Below are 26,389 nucleotides of genomic sequence, written 5' to 3'. Positions count from 1 at the left end.
AGCAGTAGACACACATACATACACGCACAAACACACACTCACGCAAATGCAACTTGCACACACGTCTGCAGTCTCAGAGAGCTGAAACCTGCAGATTCCAACACACCCAGACAACATTGTGAAAACCATCAATGTTACCCTGTTTGAGCTTTTCAAGTACCTATATATGCCATACAGCTTGAATAATGTGGCCCACACATAGCAGTGATTCATTGATGGACACCTCACTGCCTACCCCACTGCTACATGTATTTAGACGTTTTGATCTACTCCAGTACCCTCGAAGACCACTCAGTTCATTTAGAGCAGGTCTTAGACACCTTCTGTAAAGGAGAGACTATCATTAATGAGGCTAAATCCCAACTTGAACAATCTAAGGTCACGTTTCTGGGCCGCATCTTGAATGGGGGTGGCATCTGCTCCATGGCAGAACATACAGGTACAGTCCAGAATCTTCGTCTACTGGAAACATACCATGACTTACGTCATTTCCTTGGTACACTAAGCTTTTACTACCACATCTTACCACAAATGGCTACTTCACATGCATTGCTGACAGACACACAAGCCAAAAAGGACAAACACAGCAAGAGGAAGGTCACATGGCTAGCAAGCATGAAAGAAACATTCCTGACCTCCAAAGAATCACTAGTCAGTGCTATCACACTAGGCCATGCCACCTCAAATATGTGACTCACCCTTACAACAAGACACTGGCAAATTGTCAATGATGTACTGCAGCCACTAGATTCATCTCCAAGAATCTTACATTTCCCCTGTCTAAATGGTCTGTGTTCAATCAAGAGCTGCTTGTGATCTACACTGCCATTAAAAATTTTTGAGAGGACATAGAAGGGCACAACATAACAGTTTACACTGACCATACGCCATTTGTGACCCAATATAAAATCAGCCTCAAGACATCAGCCCCTGCCGTTTTCACCACCTAGACCTTGTTTTGCAGTACAATACTGACATCCGCCACATTGAAGGGGCAGACAACATAACGACAGATTCCCTTTTGCAGATCAGTGCAATTTTGTTACAGTATAACTGTGAACTTATGGCCACAGAGCAAGCCAACAACCCTTGCATAGTGAACTCTTAACAGATATGACAGCCAATCTTTGAATAAAATGCTGAATCTTACCCAGTACAGAGCTAACACTGCTGTGCGACATGTCCCAAAACAGAGTATGTCCCCATAGTGCCACTCAGTATCTATCAGGGAATGTTCAACAGACTACAAAACTTGAGCCACCCAGAAATCAGAACATCATAATACCACCATCATGATGGGTTAGAGTGACATGGGGTTAAGCAAGACTGCAGGCACTGGGCACAGTGCTGCCTACCTTGTCAATGAAGCAAAACCTGCTGATATGCCCAGCTACAGCCAAGACACTTTCTGATACCCAAAGCATTTTTCAAGCATGTACGTGTCAACATTGCAGCATATCTTCCTCAATCTGAAGGCATCTGTTACCAGCTTTCGGCCATTGATAGATCACTGAGATGCGGTCAAGGTAGTACCCATCCATGATATACAGTAGAAACAACAGAGCACACATTTATAAAGTCATGGATCATGCATTTTGTAATCTTGGAATGGATTACCACAGACCAGGCCCACAGTTTGAATCCTCCCTCTTCACAGACCTATACTGCCTGTGCAGCATCAGTCACACGTGTGCCACCTCTTACTATCTCCAGAGCAACAGCTTGGTCAAGAAGTGGCACAGGACTGTGAGGCCCTAATGTGCCATGGTGGGTCCTGCTATGAAGCACTGACGTGGGTGTTCCTTGGCATTCGGACAACACACAGAGACAACATCCATGTGTCACTTACCGCAATCCTATAGAGCAAAGCCCTATCGCTTCTGGTAGACTTCATACGACTTAGGTTCGATATAGTGCACACTGACCTTCATACTAAAGGCATTATTATGTTACACCCCATTGCTTTCCATAACATAATAGACACATCAAAACAGTAAAATAAGCAAGTAACAAAATACCCTCCACATAGTACAGTGTTAGAAGATGTGTTCCTGCTGCAGCTAGAGTCAGGCCGACAACACACGAACGAACTTCTAGGTGCAAGAGGCTGCCACTAGGTGGCGCTAAATACTTAGTATGGAAAATTTACAAAGACATGCAGTTACAAATGTGCCTGTATCATAGTAATGTACGAATGCATAAAAAAACGCACGAGGATTTAATTCATAAAAAATATAAAATAACTGTGGGACAGAGCTGCCTGGATATAACCACAAATGTTGCAAGGGAAAAAAATTTGGTCAACCTCATTACAAAAAACCACAATGATTATTTACCTATTATTGTAGGATTACAGCATTCCTTCATGAAGGACATATTCCAATTTTTGTAATATTGCAGCAAATTCATTGGTACAATACACTGAACAATAAATAAAATATCTGATAAAATGTCAGCCACATACACTAATGGGTGTGTCTGAACGTATGAAATAAAATAAGAGATGAGACCTATTGCATATTATAAGATGTTGAAAAATATAAATTACATAACACTTTTTATTGGTAATATCACATAGGGATAACTATATACTTTCTGATTATAAACCAGACATCAGGCTTGCATGTTGTATCTAGTTGCGACCTAGACTTGGAGCCAGCATCATTTTTTTCATTGAAAGGCAATGCTCATATGTTTATGCAGTGTTTATAGTCACATACATAAACATTTTTTAATAAAAGATTTTCATTAAAGTTTGCAAAAATTCTTATGTTACATTAATTTGAATAGTGTACACACACTTTTCCGTGCTGCTCAGTACTATGCTGTATTAACTTCCCGTGATGTGTGGTAATGTGCTGTCTTATGACTTATAATATATTAAACTTCCTGGCAGATTAAAACTGTGTGCCGGACCGAGACTTGAACTCGGATCCTTTGCCTTTTGCGGGCAAGTGCTCTACCAACTGAGCTACCCAAGCACGACTCACACCCCGTCCTCACAGCTCTACTTCTGCCAGTACCTCGTCTCCTACCTTCCAAACTTATATTCTATAATATATTGTTTATTACTGCAACTATTTCCATGACAGTAAAGTGAGGTGACCGAACAGCAATTGATTTGAACGGCAGTTTAGCATCTTTTTAAAGTAAATGCACACTCTGTTGTTTAAATATGGAACTAAGGCTACAGTCATTAAAAATTACCAATATTTGATACTTTCAGATGATGTGACAGTCGATACAAAATAATGTTGTATATCAACTTCAGAAAATAAAGTACTTTTCTGGAAATGTAACCACAAACACCTTTCCTTGTTATTAGAAGCATTTTTGGTTTTAGAATTTGAAATGAGTTTTTATGGGCAAAGTTAGCGCTTGAATGGATATTTACAGAAAGCATAACATGTTGTATTTATACTTTGGTGATGTAAAAAAATAAAATATGAAGGCTTGTCTTTCAAGGGGTGACTTTGAGCAGTGCCGTCCATATTCTTTGACACTGACAGATCAGTTGATCAGTGCTGGCTAATAGTGTAAAATTTTATGTTGGACAACTTATAAGTGATGTAAAATTTTGTTTCTGAGAAACTGCATTCCAAGATGGAATCAGATGAAGATTTTTTTGTATAGCCTAATGTTCCTGATGTGTCAGGTTTTCAGGAAGAAGACATTTGTAGGATGCTACCTGGTCCTAAGGCAGGTAGATGGGAAAGGCTTCATTTTGGGTTTAAATTTGATGGCTATGACATCTCTTGGAATGGACACTCTTTCTCCATGACTTCCTTTGCTGTAGAGTATTTACAAATATATTTCTTTAAAATGTGATGCCTGTTTTTCCATTAGCATGAATAAACTCACACAAATTGTTTTGAAAAGGTCTATTATTGAATAATTTCCATTATTAGCAAAATTAAACTATAATCATACAAAAAGTTTCAAGTAAATAAAACTGAAAAGTAAGTGGTAATCTTACAAGATGAATTCTTTAAACCTACCTGTGTTTTTGCTTTTTTCAGTTACAACACTTTTATTCTGTAACTCTTGTCTTATATGTATGAGTTAGAATACAGTTTTGGGAATTTTGGGTGATTCTGGTAATTAGTCACGCAAATATCCTCCAATTCACATGCTCTACAAAAAGCCTCATGCAAAGCATGCCATAGTGTTTAAAGGGTGACAACAACACAGTCTGTGAGGAACATTCTCTCACAGCATGTAAACATCTTTTATTTTCGAGGAGCAGTTCCCGTTAGCTAGATCTCTGTGTTGACATACACAGGTGTACCAAAACATTATGACTACTGTCCCCTGCGAGACTAAGTCCCAAACGGACATGTTGCAGGCATGTGACACAGTAAGGATCAAGGGAGTGGAGATGAAAGGGGAATCATGCTAGTAATGATATGGTCCTCAAGTGACGTAAGTGACTTTGATAAAGAGCAGACTGTCAAGGTCCAGCACCTGGGAATGAACATCTCAGAAATGGGATAGATAATCAGCTGTTTCTGTGTTATGGTCATAGCAGCTATGAAAATGGCTGGAGGACAGTGATAGCCCAAGTTGGTGATAATGTGTGAAAACTTCATCACAAATCGTGGAGGTCAGAGGCTTGTCCACTCTGTAAAGCAAGATAGGCAGCAGTCTGTGGTAGATCTGATGACGAAGTACAGTGACTGTGTGTTCCCACACTGATCCAATGATATCCTTAGCCACATCTGCGGTAGTCACAGGATCATCACTATTGGATTGTGTATCAATGCGAACATTTTGCCTGATCAGATGAGTCATATTTCTTATTACTCTGGTCTGATGGTTGTGCCTGGATATGCCATCATTCGGGCAGATGCCTGCTCGGGACATGCACCATGCCATAGATGAAGGCCAATGGGGCAATTTTATGCTGCAATGGATATTTTCCTGGGCTTCCAGGAGACCTGTGATCAAAGGCACACTGACAGCAGTGGACTATATATATGAATATTCTCACACTCCACTTTCATCCTTTCAAGCTTGTGTCTTCCTTGACAGCAATGACATGTTCAAGCAGAATAAACTGTCTGTATCACAAGGTCAGAATCATGTTAAAGACATTGAGAAGCATGATAATGACTCATGTTGAAGTCTGCACCATCAAATTTGCCTGATCTGAACGTGGTGGAACACATCTGGAATGCTATCAAGTTCCGGTTCTGCATTCACAAACCACCAGCCCATAATTTACAGGAATCTTATCACCTGTGGATAAGCATCTGTTGCCACATACCTGCAGAAATGCCAAGGACTCGTCAGATTCATGCTATGCAGAACTGCTGCTGTATTGTGTTGCAAAGATGGTCCAACATGCTATTAAGCTTGTGGTAATAATGTATAAGCTCATCAGTTTAGTTCTTCACTTGTTCGACATGTTTTAATATTCTTCATCATTATGTGATTGGCACAGTGTTGTGTTATTTATGGTCGATACCTGTTATCTGATGCCATAAACTTAAGGTAAGACTCAAGACTCCAGAAGCGAGATAAATTTGCATCTACAATTTTGAAAAGCGAGGCTAGGCTTGTGAAATATAGAGCATAACATTTGAACACTTACATTTCAGGAGCTTTGTAGTAGCATAAAGAAAGTATATAGTGAAAAATAATGCTATAAATTTTGGGGTTGCTTATGATGTACAAAATATAACCCATAATTTACTTACTGCAATTGGTGTCATTTTTTTCTTTCTTGGAATACATGTCATGCCGGACATACAATGTCCAGCACATCGTTTCACAGTTACTTTTGAAGGTAAATACTGAAAATATTTAGAAAAATGTCAAAAAAATTGATAGGGATTTAAGCATATTTCATTTTATATCTGTTCTCATAAATGTAATTCAACTTACATATATAAATACTTGAAATATCTGTGTCAGTTAATTTTTACATGGAATGTAGTGTACTGTTTACTTACAGTGTATGATTTATCTTCTGATAAAATATCAATAATTACATCCTTTGGTTTTCCACACATATTCTTTATGGTAACATCACTTAAGTGTTTCATATGAGTCTTAGTAGAACAGTGTGCTGCACCTAGAACACAATTATAAAATATGGTTGGTATGAAATTTTGGTTTGGAGAGAGCTAAAATTGAATGTATAGAGCAGATAAACCAAACATGTAACTAAAAATTCAAGTTACAACCATCTTAATAACAGTCATGGGGATGCAGGAGAACATATACTATGTACATGGTAATGAACATATGAATGAACAAAAGATGTAAAAAAAAATGGTAGCTTTCAGAACCAGGGGTCACTTCAGTTCATAAAAGGAGTGATTATATATATGCAATATGATGTTCAAGAATTAAAAATGCAGAGTTTAGGTATGTGATTGGAGCCAACAAAATAGCGTAGAGAGAATTCCATGGGCATGGGAAAAGAGGGAGCGAGTGGTGGTGCATGTGGAGTAGGAGAGAGGCAATGGCTAACATGGCTGATGGCGCATGAAGCAGGCATGTTTGTTGCACCTACAATTCGTCAAACTTTTCCATCCACTTACAGAAAGGGGTTTATCAAGCTGAGGGAGGAAAATCACTCAGCAATAAATGAATAGAAATGTATACCTGTTATTAGATGTAATAAACTGAAGGTAAGAATACCAAGTGTAGTGACAGATAGCCAGCTCCTGCTAGTCACAATTTAATGACAGCATAACCATCGCAGAAAGCAGGAAGTAGATGTTTCACTGTTATGCCAACCTTTCTGTCTCCAGTACACAGGTATGGTTGGTTTGTTTGGGGGATCAAAGGGACCAGACTGCTACGGTCATCGGTCCCTTTTTCCAAATACAAAGAACACCCACAGAGAATAAAAACGAGGAACAGAATAGAACACAGACGATACAGAACAAGAGAAACTGAGACAAAGACAAGACAAAACGAACTAAAACCACACAGAGTGTGACGGTGGTTGGCCGACCATAGAAATAAAAAAAAAAAAAAAAAAAAAAAAAAAAAAAAAAAAAAAAAAAGGAAAAGCCAACCACTTAGAAACACGTTAAAAAAATCAGTTTAAAAGCATAGGCCAAGGGCCAGAATCAACACAAAACAATAACATAAAACAGAAACACTCAGATTAAATGATAAAAGCCCCCTGCCCGAATAAAACGTAAAACTAAGTCAGCCATTACGGAGTCGTCTGTTAAAAGGGCAGGGAGCATATCAGGCAGCGCAAATGTCTGCCTGACCACAGCTAAAAGGGGGCAGGCCATCAAAATGTGGGCCACCGTCAAAGCCGCCCCACAGCGACATAGAGGAGGGTCCTCCCGGCGCAGTAAATAACTGTGTGTCAGCCGGGAGTGGCCAATGCGGAGCCGGCAAAGAACTACTGAGTCCCTGCGAGTGGCTCGCAGGTATGACCGCCACACAGCCGTCGTCTCCTTGACAGCACGGAGTTTATTGCGCGTCGTCAGTTCGCGCCATTCATCGTCCCATAGCGCCAAAATTTTGCGGCGGAAGACTGCCCGCAAATCAGTCTCTGGGAGGCCAACATCAAGAGATGATGTACTCGTGGCCTCTTTCACCAGACGGTCAACATTCTCATTCCCGGGGATCCCAACATGGCCCGGGGTCCAAACAAAGACCACAGAGTGGCCGCAACGGTCAAGAGTAGACAGGGACTCCTGGATAGCCATCACCAGACGGGAACGAGGGAAACACTGGTCGAGAGCCCGTAAACTGCTCAGGGAGTCGCTACAGATAATGAAGGACTCACCTGAGCAGGAGCGGAGATACTCTAGGACTCGAAAGATGGCGACCAGCTCAGCAGTGCAAACGCTGCAGCCAGCCGCCAAGGAACGTTGTTCGGAATGGTCCCCTAGAGTGAGCGCATAACCGACATGACCAGCAACCATCGAACCGTCAGTGTAAACAATCCCAGAGCCCTGATACGTGGCCATGAGGGAATAAAAGCGGCGGCGGAAGGCCTCAGGAGGGACTGAGTCCTTCGGGCCCCGTGCCAAGTCGAGCCGAAGGTAAGGGCGAGGAACACACCATGGGGGTGTACGCAAAGTGGCCCGGAAAGGAGGTGGAACGGAAAAATCCAAGCCCGGAGAGAAGCTCCTTGACACGCACGGCGATCGGACAACCCGACCGGGGCTGACGTTCTGGCAGATGGACGACTGACTGCGGGAACAGCACACGGTAATTTGGATGCCCGGGCAAGCTAAAAACATGGGCAGCATAAGCAGCCAGTAAGTGTTGGCGTCGTAACCGCAGTGGAGGGGCACCTGCCTCCACTAGTATGCTGTCCACAGGGCTGGTGCGGAAAGCACCAGTGGCAAGGCGTATCCCGCTGTGGAGAATTGGGTCCAGCACCCGCAACGCAGTCGGGGATGCTGAGCCATAAGCCAGGCACCCATAATCCAGACGGGACTGGATTAACGCCTGGTAGAGCCGTAAGAGGGTAGAGCGGTCGGCGCCCCAGCGGGTGTGGCTCAAACATCGCAGAGCATTGAGATGCCGCCAACACGCCTGTTTGAGCTGCCGGATATGTGGCAGCCAAGTCAACCGGGCATCGAAAACCACCCCCAAAAACCTGTGGGTCTCCACCACAGCAAGCAGTTCGTCAGCAAGATAAAGCCGCGGCTCAGGATGGACTGTTCGGCGCCGGCAGCAATGCATAACGCGGGTCTTGGCTGCCGAAAACTGAAACCCATGCGCTACAGCCCAAGACTGAGCCTTACGGATAGCGCCCTGTAGCTGACGTTCAACAGCTGCAATGCCAGTAGAGCTGTAGTAAAGGCAGAAGTCGTCAGCATACAGTGAAGCGGAGACAGAATTTCCCACGGCCGCAGCAAGCCCGTTAATGGCTATTAAAAACAGACAGACACTTAAAACAGAACCCTGTGGCACACCGTTCTCCTGGACGTGGGAGGAACTATACGAGGCCGAGACTTGCACGCGCGGAAGGTACGAAGCGACAGAAAATTGCGGATAAAAATCGGCAGACGACCCCGAAGACCCCATCCATGAAGCGTAGAAAGTATGTGATGACGCCATGTCGTATCGTACGCCTTCCGCATGTCGAAAAAGACAGCGACCAGGTGCTGACGGCAGGCAAAGGCAGTACGGATGGCCGACTCCAGGCTCACCAGATTGTCGGTGGCGGAGCGGCCTTTACGGAACCCACCCTGAGACGGAGCCAGAAGGCCCCGAGACTCCAGTACCCAATTCAAGCGCCGGCTCACCATCCGTTCAAGCAACTTGCAAAGAACGTTGGTGAGGCTAATGGGACGGTAGCTGTCCACCTACAGAGGGTTCTTTCCAGGCTTCAAAACGGGGAGGGCAATGCCTTCCCGCCATTGCGACGGAAACTCCCCCTCGACCCAAAGACGGTTGTGAAGATCGAGAAGGCGCCGCTGGCAGTCCACTGAAAGGTGTTTCAGCATCTGACAGTGGATGCCATCTGGCCCAGAAGCGGTATCAGGGCAAGCAGCTAGGGCACTGCAAAATTCCCACTCAGTAAATGGAGCATTGTAAGATTCTGGGTGGGTGGTGCGAAACAAAAGGCTCCGACGTTCCATCCGCTCTTTAATGGAGCGGAAGGCCTGGGGATAATTCGCAGAGGCAGAACTCATAGCAAAATGCTCTGCTAAGCGATTTGCAATGACGTCAGAGTCAGTACAAACTGCTCCATTCAGTGAGAGCGCAGGGACGCTGACAGGTGGCCGATAGCCGTAGACGCGTCGAATCTTGGCCCAGACCTGCGATGGAGTGACATGGAGGCCAATGGTGGACACATACCGCTCCCAGCACTCCTTCTTGCCTTGGCGGATAAGGAGGCGGGCCCGCGCACGCAGCCGTTTGAAGGCGATAAGGTGGTCTATGGAGGGATGTTGCTTGTGACGCTGGAGCGCCCGCCGGCGATCTTTAATCGCTTCAGCGATCTCAGGCGACCACCAAGGCACAGCCTTCCGCCGAGGGGACCCAGAAGAACGGGGAATGGCAGATTCGGCGGCAGTAACGATGCCAGTGGTGACCGATTGAACCACCGCATCAATGTCATCAGTAGAGAGAGGCTCAAAAGCGGCAGTGGAGGAGAACAAGTCCCAGTCAGCCTTATTCATAGCCCATCTGCTAGGGCGCCCAGAAGAGTGACGCTGTGGTAGTGACAAAAAGAGCGGAAAGTGGTCACTACCACACAGGTCGTCATGCACACTCCATTGGACAGACGGTAAGAGGCTATGGCTACAGATTGAAAGGTCAATGGCGGAGTAGGTGCCATGCGCCACACTGAAGTGTGTGAAGGCACCATCATTTAACAGCGAGAGATCGAGCTGCGACAATAAATGCTCAACGATGGCGCCTCGACCTGTTGCCACTGACCCACCCCACAGAGGGTTATGGGCGTTGAAGTCGCCCAATAGCAAGAAAGGTGGCGGCAATTGGGCGACCAGTGCAGCCAGGACATGCTGCGAGACATCACCATCCGGTGGAATGTAAAGACTGCAGACGGTAACAGCCTGTGGCGTCCACACGCGTACAGCGACAGCCTCTAAAGGCGTCTGGAGAGGGACAGACTCGCTGTGCAGAGTGTGAAGGACATATATGCAGACGCCACCAGACACCCTTTCATAAGCTGCTCAGTTCCTATAATAACCCCGATAGCCACGGAGGGCGGGGGTTCGCATTGCTGGAAACCAAGTTTCCTGGAGAGCAATGCAGAAGAAAGGGTGAAGGCTGATAAGTTGGCGGAGCTCAGCTAGATGGTGGAAGAAACCGCTGCAGTTCCACTGGAGGATGGTATTGGCCATGGCTGGGAAAGGCGTGACGGGACTGGGAAGGCAGATTACGCCGCCGGGTCACCTGCTGCCTCCGATTGAGCACCTGCGCTAGTGCTATTCACGGCGTCTGAGGGACCGCCGAGATCGAGGTTCTCAGCGGACGCCAGAATCTCCACCTCGTCCTCAGACGCAGAGCTGGAAGGTTGCGGTGGGGTGGCTGCCACCGCGAGTTCCTTGGGCTTAGATCTCTTCTTCTTTGGTTTCTGGGAGGGCTTCACCGATTCAGTCTCCGGGACTGAGGAGGATCGTGAAGCCCTTCGGCCAGCTGATTGTGGGCACTTACGCCACTGTCGGTCGTCAGCCTTCCCGCTGGTGGAAACCTGGGAAGGGAGGGACCCAAGGGACCCCTTGCGAGCGTGAGAAGCCGAAGAAGTTGGACACTTCTCCGGCTTAGAAGCAGGGACGGATGTCCCTGATGGGGGGGATGGTGTTGCCCCTGAGGTAGGTGGCGCAGGAGCAACCCGGTGGGTAGAGCCCCCCACTGGCAAGAGGGCAGGAGGAGTTGTACCACTCAGCGATCCGGCCGGAAGTCGCGAAACTGATGGGGCGAGCACAGGTGTTGTAGCAGCGGCATAGGAAGATGTCATTCTCACTGGATGTAATCGGTCGTATTTCCTTTTGGCCTCAGTATAAGTCAGTCTGTCCAGGGTCTTATATTCCATGATTTTGTGCTCTTTCTGGAATATTCTGCAGTCTGGCGAGCAAGGTGAATGGTGCTCCCCACAGTTGACGCAGATGGGAGGCGGGGCACATGGAGTATCGGGATGAGATGGGCGTCCGCAATCTCGACATGTGAGGCTGGAAGTGCAGCGGGAAGACATATGGCCGAACTTCCAGCACTTGAAGCACCGCATCGGGGGAGGGATATAGGGCTTGACGTCACATCGGTAGACCATCACCTTGACCTTTTCCGGTAACGTATCACCCTCGAAGGCCAAGATGAAGGTACCGGTAGGAACCTGATTGTCCCTCGGACCCCGATGAACGCGCCGGACGAAATGAACACCTCTACGTTCTAAGTTGGCGCGCAGCTCATCATCAGACTGCAAAAGGAGGTCCCTATGGAAAATAACACCCTGGACCATATTTAAACTCTTATGCGGTGTGATCGTAACAGCAACATCCCCCAACTTGTCACAAGCAAGTAACCGCCGTGACTGGGCAGAGGATGCCGTTTGTATCAGGACCGATCCAGAGCGCATTTTTGACAAACCCTCCACCTCCCCAAACTTGTCCTCTAAATGCTCGACGAAGAACTGAGGCTTTGTGGAGAGAAAAGACTCCCCATCAGCTCTCGTACAAACTAAGAATCGGGGCGAATAACTGCTACTGCCATCCTGAGATTTACGTTCCTCCCACGGCGTGGCCAGAGAGGGGAACGTTTTCGGATTGTACTTTTCAGCATTAAATTGAGCCCGAGAACGCTTAGAGACTGCTGGCCGCCAGCGAGAGATGATGTACCATGCTTCATTGCGGGTCATCCGCCCTGATGCCACCTACTCCGACCAAGGGCCCTCCCCACGGGTGCCACCCAGCCGCAGCAATAGCCACCTGGCAGGACGGCCATTGCCGGGAGTCCTGATGCCCCAAGGAGATGGGCATCTACTCCTTGGCATACGTGGGGAGTTAACGGCGCAGGCATCAGTAGAGCGATCCCTGTGTTGTCAGGGGGCTACAACCAAGAGGGTACATGGCGGCCCCACCACAACGGGCTGGCTACCGTGCTGGATCTTAGGTGCAAAACTGTCCAAGGTCGTCGTCGCAGTTAAAAGAAAGACTGCAGATTGCAGCGTGGGAATCGCACCCAGGGACGTACCCTCGCCCAAGAGATGGAAAACGAGCGGGACACCAGTGCAACGACGAAAAAGCCAGCTAAAGGTCTCAACGCACGACGGATACAGTGCACCATGTAAGGCGCCCTTCCCCAATTGGCTCGCTCTTCGGAATAATTTAGAAAGATGGAGGTCAAACCCGAGAGGGGACCTGCACATAAGGCCGAAACAGTTGAGACTCCTTTTAGTCGCCTCTTACGACAGGCAGGAATACCGCGGGCCTATTCTAACCCCCGAACCCGCAGGGGGGAGTACACAGGTATGACAAACTGTTTGGAATCAGTGGTACTATCAAAACATGGGATGCCTTCATCACTACAACAGGGAGACAATATGACACCTGGGGTGTCTGCACATGTTGGATCATGGTCTGTATTAATAGGTCTGTATTAATAGCCCTCTCCCAGGCCAGGATATCAACTCAGTGACTGCTGTAGACTGAGTTACTGCGTGTGTGTTCCTGAGAAGCATCATCACTCAATCACCATTCAATGGCATAGCCATCAACATCAGTTAGCAATTCTATAGGATTGCTTGTCACATGGTCCTTCATGGAGCACCAATGGGCCCAAGGGCCAAATTGGGACTCTACTGGCAGATAACCTGCTTAGAGACTCCACCAGACGACCACTGGGGAACGGAGTTTGCTTGCTGGATGACTTCAACTTCACTGCAAATCACTGCTATTCACTGGATACTCATGAAGTATGACTGGGGCACCAACACTGATTCAATATTAGCTGTCATCAAGCTGTCTGCCTAGTGAGAATACTGTACTCCTTAGACAATGTCCACAGTGGCCGGGATCCTGGCAATGTATGCCACTGATGACCTTGGATTCTGCAGACACTTTTCCCACTACACTTGTGCCTGAAGCATTGGTGTACACTGTATGAGACCAACAGATGAGTCTGTTGGCAATATCGGCAATGCTGAACTTGCTCCTACTCTCCACTGAGTGAATCTGCACAGTCAGGGAGAAGAAGGTGGAATAGCCTTTGTGACAAGCTGACACCTGCTCCCCCATCATCTGACAGGGCTGACACTGCCTAACACAGATGACACTGTCACAGTTTAGTGGCAGAAAAGCTAGCGGGGGCAACACTAAAGCCAGGAGACCTGGAGTAACTTTGTTTCTGGCACACTATATCACATCATAGGACATCACATCCTGGTGAGCCAACAGCAGTGTGTGATGTAATTATTATTGATTACTGAAACATTTAACAAGTACTGAGCGAGGTGGCCCAGTGGTTAGCACGGTGGACTTGCATTCAGGAGGACGATGTTTCAAACCTACATCCGGCCAGCCTGATTTAGATATTCTGTGATTTCCCTAAATTTCTTCAGGCAAATGCTGGGATGGTTCCTTTAACAGGGCATGGCCGACTTCCTTCCCCATTCTTCCCTAATCCTATGGGACCAATGACCTTGCTGTTTGGTTCCCTGCCCCCCCCCCCCACTAAAAAAAAGAAAAAAAAATTAACAAGTAACAGAAAGAATGAGCAAGATATATGAGCTGCTTTTGTTTGTGGTACGATATAATGGTAATAGAGAGATTTCAGAACCAGTTTTGAAACTGTAAGACATTTCCAGGGGCACATATGGACTCTGGCCAGAATTTATTGGTTATGTACTGTAGATTAAAACTAAAGAAATTGCAAAAAGAGAGTAAATGAAGGAGATGGGTCCTGGATAAGTTAAAAGAACCAGAAGCTGTTGGGAGTTCCAGAGGGAGAATTATGCAACAGCTAACTAGGATAAGGGGAAGGAATACAGTAGAAGAGGAATAGGTAGCTTTTAGAGGTTAAATGGTGAAGGCAGAAGAGGATCATGTAGGCAAAGGGACAAGACGTAATAGAAATCCTTGGATAATACAGGAGATACAGAATTTAATTGATGAAAGGAGAAAATATAAAAATGCAGTAAATGAAGCAGGGGAAAGGGAATACAAACGTTTAAAAAAATGAGACGAACAGGAAGTGGAAAATTGCTAAGCAGGAATGGCTAGAGGAAAAATATAGGATTTAGAAGCAGATTTCACTAGGGGCAATATGGATAGCAACTACAGGAAAATTAAAAGAGGCACTGGGAGAAAAGAGAACCACCTGTGTGAATATCAAGAACTCAGATGGAAAACCAGTCATAAATGAAGAAGGGAAGGTTGAAAGTTGGAACGAGTATATAGTGGCTCTATACAAGGGAGATGTACTTGAGGGCAATATTACAGAAGTGGAAGAGGATGTAGAACAAGATGAGGTGGCAGATATGATATTGCAAGAAGAATCTGACAGAGCACTGAAAGACTTATAGTCAAAAAATGGCCTTGGAAGTAGATGACATTCTGCCCAACCTACTGACAGCCTTGGGAAAGCAAGTCACTACAAAACTGTTCCATCTGGTGTGCAGTATGTATGAGACAGGTGAAATACCCTCAGATTTCAAGATGAATACAATAATTCAAATTCCAAAGAAAGCAGGTGCTGACAGAGTGAACATTACAACTATCAGTTTAAAAATTCCTCTTTTGTCTTTAATTTTCCCCTCAACTATCAGTTTAAGAATAATGATACCTTTCATTTCATATCATGTGCCTTAAGTAAGCTTGTTTCTTATGTTTCATTGCAGTTAGCAGTCTCCTTTTACTATTCTCAAGATCTCTTCATTTGTTTTCCTTGCTGTACATGGAATTTTAAGAATTCTTCAATATAATCACATCTTGAATGCTTAAAAGTCCAACTTTCCACACCATACAAAACCACTGACCACACATAAATAGTTAAAAAGCTATGGTTGTAAAATAATAACTCAAATTCTTTAAGGAATAGTGGAAAAACTGGTAGAAGGTGACCTTGGGGAAAATCAGTCTGGATTCTGGAGTAATGTAGGAGCACATGAGGCAATTATGACCCTACAACTTATCTTAGAAGATATGTCAAGGAAAAGCGAACATAAGTTTATAGCTTTTGTAGACACAGAGAAAGCTTTTGACAGTGTTGACTGGAATACACTCTTTGAAATTCTGAAGGTAGGAGGAGTAAAATTAATGGAGTGAAAGGCTCTTTACAGCTTGTACAGAAATCACTTAGCAATTATAAGAGTCGAGAGACATGAAAATAAAGCAATGGTTGAAAAGGGAATGATACAGTGTTGCAGCCTACACCCAGTGTCATTCAATCTGTACATTGCAGCAAAGGAAACCAAAGAGAAATTTGGAGTAGAAATTAAAATTCATGGAGAAGAAATAAAAATTTTGAGGTTTGCTGATGACATTGCACTTCTTTCAGAGGCAGCAAAGGACTTGAAAGTGCCGTTGCATTGAGGAATCATGCATTGCTCTCTCGCCAGACAAATGCATTTTACTCAGTATGTGTTTATCTACAGCTCTGTGCTTTGTTCGACACCTATCATGCAGTAATCTTGGTTTCTTTAGAAGTATCTTGAAAGGAGGATATAAGATGAACATCAACTTAAGTGAAACAAGGATAATGGAATGTAGCTGAATTAAATCTGGTGAGGCTGAGTGAATTAGATTAGGAAACAAGACACTTTAAAAGTAGTAGATGAGTTTTGTTAGCTGTGCAGCAAAGTGACCGGTGATGGCCAAAATATAGAGGATATAAAAAGTGGCAATGGCAAAAAAGAATTTCTGAAGTAGAGAAATTTGAAAACACTAAATATAGATTTAAATGTTAGGCAATTCTTTTCTGGAAGTGTATGAAGTGTAGTCATGCATGGAAGTGAAGCATGGACATTAAACAGTTTAGAGAAGAAGAGAATGGAAGCTTTTTTAATCTGGTGCTACAGAAGAATGCTGAAGATTAGATGGGTAGATTGTATAACTAGTGAGGAAGTATTGAATAGAATTGGGGATGAAAGGAATTTGTGGCACATCCTGACTAGAAGAAGGGATCAGTTGATATGGCGTGCTCTGAGACATCAAGAGACTGACAGAGAAGGTTGAGAAGGCAAGCCTTGCTTATGGAGTTTCAATGGCGCTCACACTTTGCAGCATTGTCCCCTTTGCTTCTGAGCTGAGTGGAAGCACCGGACCAGAGACTGCAAAACATCTGTGACAAGCTAGGCTGCAAATTTCTGGACTTGCACCATAGGATTGTGTTGCGACAGTGCCACGAGATTTAAAAGTGCCGCTACGTCAGTACGCGAACACGGCGATAGAGGCGCTCCGCAGCTCGGCCGAGCGCGGGAGCGCCACCTGGCTATGAACGGCACCGGCCGCACGTCACGGCACAGCAGTTGAGTGACAGATACGGAGTTGGTAGCATGTAACCCGCTATTGTTTCTACGTTTGTATATCCACGCAATTTATTAGTGATTAAAGGTTATAACACTTTTTGGCGACGAGGTCGGATATTTTTTTTCCTGCGTTGTGGAATTGTGTGTTTGTGTCGGGGCATACATGGAACAGTTTCTGCAAGCGCTCATTGAACAACAAACACGGCTGACAGCTGCTATTCAGGCGTTGTCGACGTCGCTTACTCATCATCTGTCTTCCTCTTCTCCGCCTCCGTTCCCTCCTTACGACGAGGCCGCTAAAAACTGGGAGGATTATGAGAAGCGTTTGCGGCAACACTTCTTGGCTTTCGGCGTTGTCGACGCTCCTATGTGTAAGTCGTTATTTCTATCTTGGATTTCCCCACGGATCTATAAGCTGCTATCTCAGTCAGCCCCTCTGCGGGAACCTGCCTCTCTGTCCTTCCAAGAAATGTGTGACTTATTGTCTAACTATTACCGAAAAAACACCAACGTCGTTGCCGCCCGCGTGGCGTTCTACCGGTGTCGTAAACAGCCCCATCAATCTTACCGGGCTTGGGCGGCGGAACTACACGGTCTGAGTAGGAAATGTCAGTTTGTCACGGAGTCTTATGTTGATTCAATGGTTTGGGACGCTATTCTATGGCTTGCTCCTGATAAAGAAGTTCGGCAACGTGCCTTACAACTGCCAAACCCGTCATTGTCGGAAGTTCTCAGCATCGCTCAATCTTTTGAAGTGTCTCACGCTGCTGGTGCGCAAATAGACGCGTGGTGTGATGTAGGCGCTGTACAGACCACTTTCGATGTGGACAATTTGCCTGTTTCACAGGGGAATGACGATGTGGCGGCGGTTCATTCGCGTCAACAACATCGCGTTGGGCCGCCACGCTCGCAGCGAAACCAGCAACCACAGAAGCAGGTTCGTTCCGCACTTCCTTGTTGTCCACGTTGTTTCGTACAGCATGACAGGGCCGCGTGTCCAAAACGTTGGGCCACGTGTAATTCATGTAGGAAAAAAGACCACATTGCTTCTGTGTGTCAGTCCCCTAAAGTTCCTGTCAACGAGGACGAGGCATTGGACATGGATGTTAACTGTGTGCTTTCTCGAACAAATAAGTTGTTTGTTACTGTTCGTGTTCTGGATAAAGACATTCGCATGCAAGTGGACACTGGCTCTGCAGTAACTCTCATTAATTCTCGGACGTATTTGGAGTTGGGCTCCCCTCCCTTGTCTCCAGTTACGTGAAATCTGTGAACTTATAATAAGCAGAAAATTCCTATCATTGGCCAGTTTGATGCTTCCACTGCCTATAAGTCTGTTGTTAGGCCCCTCACATTTTATGTGGTGGATCATGCGGGCACTGAAAACCTGTTCGGTTATGATGCTTTCCAGTTGTTCGGGTTCTCTATTGATGATGATGTGCACCTCATATCTGAGGATATTCCGTATCAACAGCTGGATGGATTGTGTTCTGAATTCTCGTCCGTGTTCTCTGCTGGTCTGGGTCGTGCCAAGGATTTTGAAGCCCACATTACTCTTAAACCTACAGCTCGCCCTAAGTTTTTCCGGGCACGCCCTATTCCGATGGCGTTGCGTGCACCTGTCAAGGCTGAGATAGACAGGTTAACAGCTTCAGGGATTCTCCTTCCTGTTACCTCCATATATGTGGAAATGGTGTTTGTGCAGAAATCAGCGACACAGTGTAACTGAGCTGGAATAAGGCAAACCAGCCAGCATTCTCCAAGGTAGATGGAAAACTGCCTTAAAAACCATCCACAAGCTGGCCGGCACACCGGATCTTGACACTAATCCACCGGGAAGCAGAGCATTAGAGCACTTGGTTAGCCGAGTGGGCTCCTTGCCCCTTTGTCTTTTGCATTCCATAAACTAAAAACACTGACTTTCCCATCCATGTGGATACCAAAAACAATAATTTCATTAGTCAAAGGCACCACATTACTAGAAAAAATGCAGATGTTCATTCCACAAGAAATAAGGTCAGCTGAGAAGTATAAGCAAAACAGGTTCACAATATGCAGGTGTACAGTTGGTAAAGAATCTTTCCAGTAGTCTACAGGACAGTATGAAAAAAAAAGAAATGCAGGAAACTTGTAAAAGATTACTTAATGGAAGAAGAATTTTATAATGTAGAGGAGTATACAGGCAAAGAATGAGGAATGCTGTTATCACTTGTATGTATGTATTGTAATCCATTGAAAATATTGTAGTATGGAGTATGTAAATAACTTACAGTATGTTGCTCTCTATTGTAATAGGTAGGTTAAGTATTTTAAGATATTAGGTTAAGTTGACCTGTCCTTTATTGCTAGTACACATTCCATACATATGTTCACAGGAATGGTGGTAACAGAATATCATCTACAGTTTATCCATGAATAGAGTTGATATTTATTTCAGGTGTGAAGAAAAAGACAAGTGATATCTGAACTGTACTGTTCTATGCCTACATACAAATTTTACCTAGGAATTAGTTACTGAAAGATAAAATGTAATGATTGTACAGCATCGATCACCAGAAGTCCCCACCTGGGGACGTTCAGCTGCTGAGCTGGAAGTCTTTTCAGTTGACACGACTACAGGTGACTTGCACACTGATGAAATGATGATGAGGACAACACAGCACCTAGTCCCAAGTGGAAAAAATCTCCAACCCAGCTGGGAATCGAACACGGGCCAATTGCGTGGGAGCCAGACAAGCTGACCACTCAGTTAAGGGGGTGGACATAAGTTGCTGACAATGCCTTTATGTTATTAAAAATAGAAAATGAGCTACAGCTGCAAATAAAGTATGTGTACTTGTATTTAACTTAGTTCATCTAATGATGTGCTTAGGAACTGCACCTTAAAGGTATCTTTACAACAGATTTTACTTTATCTCATAGCAGTTACAATGTCAATGTTAGCAACCATTACAGAAAGAATTATCTTAATAGGATGAGAGAATGTCATAATGTTTTCTGAAAGCAGGAAAATACCACAGTCAGCCTAGAACAGTTGAGAATATTGAAAACATATTCGGTATTGTGTTAAATGATATCTACGCTGGTAGAGAAGTAACAGATTAACACATTCCAACAACAGCAGATCAATTACTTTTATTTCTATTGCTTCTAGGCCAATTAGGAAATAATTATGACAACATAATGCAGGTCATAGGAGAGCTAGAGCTTACCTGTATCTGTAAATTCAGGTGTTTCAGCATACTGCAACAGACAAAAAATTAATGTGGCTTTCTGTTGCTTTGTTTAAAGTTATATGTTTTGTTTGTTAATCTCAGGCAATGTACCATAATGAAATGTAATGTATATCAGTTGACAACTAGGCAAAAGATTTTGAGCCCTGTGAATTATATTGAAAATAGTTTTGTCTTGCTCTGTTATTTACTGTATTGATTGCTGCTGTGCCTGCAGTCTTCATTCAGGCATCACTCAGTTGTATGTTTGCCACCTAGATGTTGCTTCTAAACTGGGATCTGTTTATGCTTTCTGTCACAAGACCTCTTTAGATATCATGCCACCTGCTGCAAGTTACGTCAGCCACTGCAGCTGGTGCTGATAGCTGGAACTGCTTTCCTCTTCTGCAAAGTAGAATGTATATGGACATAATTTTGTTTGTCATGGATCATCATGGATATGCATCAAATTTGGCCAGTTGTGGTTCAGCAGTTCACACAGTCCCTGTTACAGTTAATCACCAGCACCAGCTCTACAGTTATTGCCTGCTGACACAGATCATCAGTTGCTGCCATTATAGCCAGCTGCTATGAAAGACTGATCATCTCACAGCAACCACTGAGTATTTAAGTGATATTCTCATTCAGAGCCAGACTTATAAACTATTAGAACTGAACTTCTATAGATTAGATAGTGCTCTTTCAGTGTGTGACATTGGCTTAGCACACTGACTACAGAACCAAGTAGCATTCATCACGCAAAGCTGAGTTTCTCATTCTGTATAAACTATTTTAATAAATACCATTTAGTGTTTATCACTGCATTACCCATATTATGTATGCTTTAGATGTAACACTGGAAACAAGTTGGAATATCAGCAATATAAGGAAAAGATACGTTGCTACTCACTGTAAAGATGACACATTGAGTTGCAGACAGGCACAATGAAAATACAATTACACATTTAGCTTTCACCCAAAACTTTCATCAGAAAAGGAAACACACACAAGAGATTCATTCATACAAGCAAGATATCTCATGCACACATGAGTGCTGTCTCCATCAGCTTGTACCAGAATGCCATTCCATTCTGAGCTGCTGGAGATGACAATCATATATGCATAAGGTATGTTTCCTTATGTGAATGAATGTGTATGTGTTTTCTTTTCTGATGAAAGCTTTGGCCAAAACCTAAATGTCTAACTCTCTTTTTGTTGTGCATGTTAGCAACTCAATGCATCATCTTTACAGTGAGTAGCAATATCTCTTTTCCATATATTTTAGGTACATCACTCTGTAAGCACACCAGTTGCCAGCATACTAGCCAGATTACTTGCACAACTAGTTTTCTGTAATAGAAATTTCACTTCCTGCTACCATGGATGTTGGGCATCTGACTTGTTTTGATGAATAAAGCAATTGTAAGCTCCTATGAATGATTTATACACTCCAGGATGTCTCAATAAATGTTATATTAGTACTTAAAATCTTCAGAAAATTGCATTTTTTAAGGACTGAGATAAAAAAGATAAAAGGCCACATCATGCCCTTGTAATTTTTTACTCAAATATAACAGAATGATTTAGTGCCACATTTGTGCTAGAAGACAGCACTGAAATTTTAAATTCTCAAAAGTATACATAAGAGCCAATTTAAAGATAAACACTGTGATTAGAAAGTGATAAAAAATTGAAAAATCTATCTTTTGAAAAGCACAAAAGTAACTCAACCAGTTTTCCATAAACATGATTATTTAATAAGAAAATGTTTAAATCCATACTAGATACCTTTTTGTATATCTGTAAGGCAAGCTTCATTTGCTTGAGTGTGTGCTGGGTGGAGGGGGTAAGGGAACAACTAAAGGAGGTGAAGGGAGGAGTGTGGAAAAGTTCATGATGGATAGGGAAAGGCAGGCATCAGTGGCTCAGGATAAGAATTTGCCACTGGTGAGTCCAACTTGGCACATGCAAGGGAAGCTGCTTGTGGTACACAGTGAAGTGACCTAAGGGAAACCTCTCTCAAATAAATACATTCTTGTTTAAAATGAACTGCTATTTCAGTTCACCTGCATTAAAACATATTGCTAAAACACAGGGAGAATAGCATGAATATTTAATGTGTAGCTGAATGTATTATGTTAAACCATAATTTTACTCTACATTTCCTGAGGAAGAAAGATGGTCACTGTAATGAGGCACTGATCCCTCACTACCAGGACAAAAGAGGAGTCATAACAATGAAACAAGAAATTTACTCTAACCTTGAGATGCAAAAAAATTAATGTTCACCACACCCAATTGTAAAATATGTCCCCCCTTAGATCGCAACTGGCCTCATCACTAATGGAATTTGTATGATATAAGAATAAAACTCAATAGTGTCAATCTAAAAGTAAAAGATTACTTTTAAAGTAAGCATCACACACAAAATTTCTGGGACCAATTGTACCTTACACATAAAAAGGTCTGAACATATCATAATATTTTCACAAGTAAAGCACTAAAGCATGCCTTGCACACTGAGTAACTAATAAATTCAGCATAGCAGCTCATGCACTAGAATAATATTCACTGCTTACGTCCATTCCATAATTAGTTCAAGATTAAAAGAATGATAAGAATCACAGAAATTGATTTTTCTTTTGAAAAATTAAAACCAGATTTTAGTGCTTATTCCTCCAGCTTCCTGAAAGAAATCTGCAGCCAGTGTGCACCTTCTACAAGATTAGAAAATGAACTAAAAACTGAAAAGTTGTACATAAATAAAGAGTACTTTTCAAGAGTCCTCCTTGTGCAAATCTCTCTATCTACAGCTATTAAATGCAAGAAAGCTTTCGAAATGCTAGCTTGAGGTATGTTGTTTTCTGGCCTGATAAAACACTGTTGATTTGTTATCTAAAATAATACACACAGAAGAAGGACCATAAAAGTAGAGAAAGGTGTTTTCAGAAGCCCCATGAGTGGAGTTATCAAAGCATATTACACCTTCAAGTAGTATCATAAGCTTTTTCAAAGGCATAAAAAAAGATGACAAGTCACTGCGTGGGCACCGAGCTGAGAGGGATGCCAGGAGTGACACAACTGTAAGATTTCTATACAAGATGTATCATAATTAGTAGCTGCCACTTGTCGCACCAAGCTGAGAGGCATGTGCAAGTTCAAGGTTTGCATACAGTGCATATCAAGTCACTTATGACAAAAACATTCTCAAACCAGCTGTTCCCCCACAAGCCCTTAGCTGATCGCATCATACATGACATGCTGAACTCAGTTTTCAAATGCTCCTTTGCACTATGGGACTCAACTTCTAAGGTCATCAGTCCCCTAGAACTTAAACCTAACTAACCTAAGGACATCACACACATCCATGACCGAGGCAGGATTCGAACCTGCGACCGTAGCGGTCGCGCGGTTCCAGACTGCAGCGCCTTTAACTGCTTGGCCACCACGGCCGGCAGGCACAAAAGGAATGTCTATCAGTTTCTATGCGGAATTTGCAGCCGAGTTACCTCCTCTTTTAACCATAACATATCATACATCCCTTGAACAAAAAGCCATGCCCAGTGGCTGGAAGAAAACACAGGACACACTTCTCTACAAGAAGGGCAGCAGAAGTGATCCACAAAACACCTGTCCAATGTTCTTGACATCTATTTATTGTAAAATCATAGTACATATTCTGAGCTCCAACATAATGATAATCTCAAACAGAATGACCTCCCTCATGGGAACCAGCATGAGTTCTGAAACACTCATCATGTGGCACCCAACTCATGCTTTTTTTTCACGTGACATCCTGAAAGCCGGGGACCAAGGCAGTCAGGTAGATGCAGTATGTCTTGACTTCAAAAAAGCATTTGACTCTGTAGCACACTACACTTGTTATTGAAAGTACAGTCATATGGAATATCGAGCAAAGTTTGTGACTATATTGAGGATTTTTTGGTAGGGAGGATACAGCATGCTATCTTGTTGTCTTGGATGGAGAGTCATTGACAGATGCAGAAGTAACTTTTGATGTGCTCCATAGAAGAGTGTTGGGACCCATTCTGTATGGTTGCTGCTATTGGCCTTGAAGGCAATATTAATAGTAGCCTCAGACTTTTCATAAGTGATGCCATTGTCTACAATGAAGCATTTTCTGAAAAACCCTGTACAAACATTCAGACAGGTTTTGATAAGATTTCAAAGTGTTACAAGAATTGGTAACTTGCTTTAAATGTTCAGAAATGCAAAATTTTGTACTTCACAAGCTGAAAAAATATAGTACCTAATGACTACACGATCAATGAGTCACTGAAAGTTTATTCAGTAGGTTTCAAGAACCAACTCTAGGAATATACTATAGCACTCCTACAAATAACTCCTGCAGGTATTAAGAAAATAAGATTAGTCTAATTACAGAGAACAATATGGTATTTAAGCAATTATTTATCCCATGTTCCATAAGTCAATGGAGCAGGAAAATGTCTTAATGGCAGGTATGATCAGAAGTATCCTCTGCCATACACTTCACAGTGATTTGCAGATTTTGAATAGATGTATACATGATCTGCATATGAATACTTCTAGTAAAATGCTACTTACACAGCTCTTTGACAGAAATATCCAATTTGGACAAAGGACTATCCAGCTATGGTCATTTTTAATATTCATATTATATTCCGGGGGATAGAGCTGTAAGTTAGGGTAAATTTAGTTGCAGTTGAAACAGCTACTACGAATGTGTTATCTTGCTGGTTGGACACAATCTTGAGCATGAACATATCTCATTCAATATTCTCCATCACATCAGAAATATCCTCATAAGTAAAATGAACACACATTATCAACACAGGAAATTAAAATGGAATGTTGAAGCTGTGTTATGCTTATCAGGGCATTACTTAGAAATTACAGAAAATAAATGGATAAATCTAGACAGATACAAGGTAATATCAACTCTAGAGGTAACATCAATTGTAGAGCTACTATGTAATGTCCACAAACACACAAAATAAACTCCATGCAATTGTATTCTAGTATTATTATCTGCAGTTTTTTTCTTGAATAATTTTTTGACAATGTGGGAAGTTGATTGTTCTCATAGTTCGTCAGACATTAGAATTGTAGAGGCTCTCCACACAGACATTTTATACACACACCATTTAACAGCAGTTGTTCACTTGCAGTATTATTGCCAAGAGATTTACACATATTAGAAAACTACTTAAAATGACAGTAATATGCAAGGTGATTTTATACCTGTGGACAATGTTGTGCACAGCACAAAGACCAAAAACAGACAACAAAAATGACGATAGTACTCTGCATGGCTTCAGTAAATATGTGTTGGTCACTCTGAAGTTCTTGCTTTTACTTCACAAAAAAAGGAAACAGGAAACCACTAAGTTGATATAAATATCAGAAATGACCACAAGGATGCAGGATGGATACGGTCTGCTGATAACTTAAACCAATAAGAAGGATTACCACAGATTGTGTAATTTAAAAATTGTGAAATATCTTTCATCATTTCAACAGACCTAAAAAAATTAAAAAAATATATTTTTCTAAAATAAACTAAAGTTACATAATACTGACCTTAATTTAAGAAGGTACAAGCGAACTTTATGTTTGACCATGCTATTGTAATTTACATTCCCCGCTTTATTTGATGATTTAGCAATCAAATGCTTCTGCAATGAAATATAAATATAATTTTTTAGTGTTCTGAGCTGAAACCAAAGTATTGTGAATACTGTTCCTAAACCATATCTTGCTGGATTATACATTTGGGAAATTATAAACTGACAACTTACCAATTTGCTCTCTAAGGAAATGGATTCTGGATCCAATGTCATGACACTAATTACCTAAAGATATTTATCTATCGATACCCTTTATGTACATAAAAACTCATTGTCTGCATTTTACAGAAGTTTCTTGATCTCTTACCAGCTCTCAATTTGTGTGCAAACTAAAAGACAAAATTTTGTATTGTGGAATGATTTTAATATAAACTTTAGGTTACTGACAGCGCTTCTTTGTCTTTGTTATACAAAAGGCCTACATGAAACAAGTGACATACAATTTCCTTCGCATATGCAAGCATGTTTTGATAATCAGAGATAATCTCTGAGATGTGCAATTAAATGTGTGTTTTCGATGTAGATACTACAGGAGACATTTTTCTAAAAACCCAAATGCTCTTCGGGGAAGTTGATAAGTGGGAACTGAGTGGTGAATCTCACATTGCTTGGAATATACTGTAAAA

General features: G+C 42.9%; 1 protein-coding gene across 1 annotated transcript in view; it reads right to left on the bottom strand.

The window, feature by feature from the left end:
• The window catches only part of LOC126251550 (uncharacterized), a 51,561-nt gene extending 26,059 nt beyond the window's left edge, over positions 1 to 25,502 (bottom strand). The window contains exons 1-4 of the mRNA XM_049952062.1: positions 25,378 to 25,502; positions 20,134 to 20,164; positions 5,955 to 6,076; positions 5,700 to 5,795 (exon numbers count right to left, since the gene is read on the bottom strand). Coding sequence (XP_049808019.1) covers positions 5,700 to 5,795; positions 5,955 to 6,076; positions 20,134 to 20,164; positions 25,378 to 25,446 — 318 coding nt within the window. The 5' untranslated portion in view covers positions 25,447 to 25,502. The remainder of the gene's footprint in view (positions 1 to 5,699; positions 5,796 to 5,954; positions 6,077 to 20,133; positions 20,165 to 25,377) is intronic.
• Between the last annotated feature and the right edge of the window lie 887 nt (positions 25,503 to 26,389).

Source organism: Schistocerca nitens, chromosome 4 (assembly GCF_023898315.1).
Source record: "Schistocerca nitens isolate TAMUIC-IGC-003100 chromosome 4, iqSchNite1.1, whole genome shotgun sequence".
Classification (NCBI taxonomy): Eukaryota; Metazoa; Arthropoda; class Insecta; order Orthoptera; family Acrididae; genus Schistocerca; species Schistocerca nitens.
Note: the sequence above shows the minus strand (reverse complement) of the source record. Positions and strands in the feature narration are given on the sequence as shown.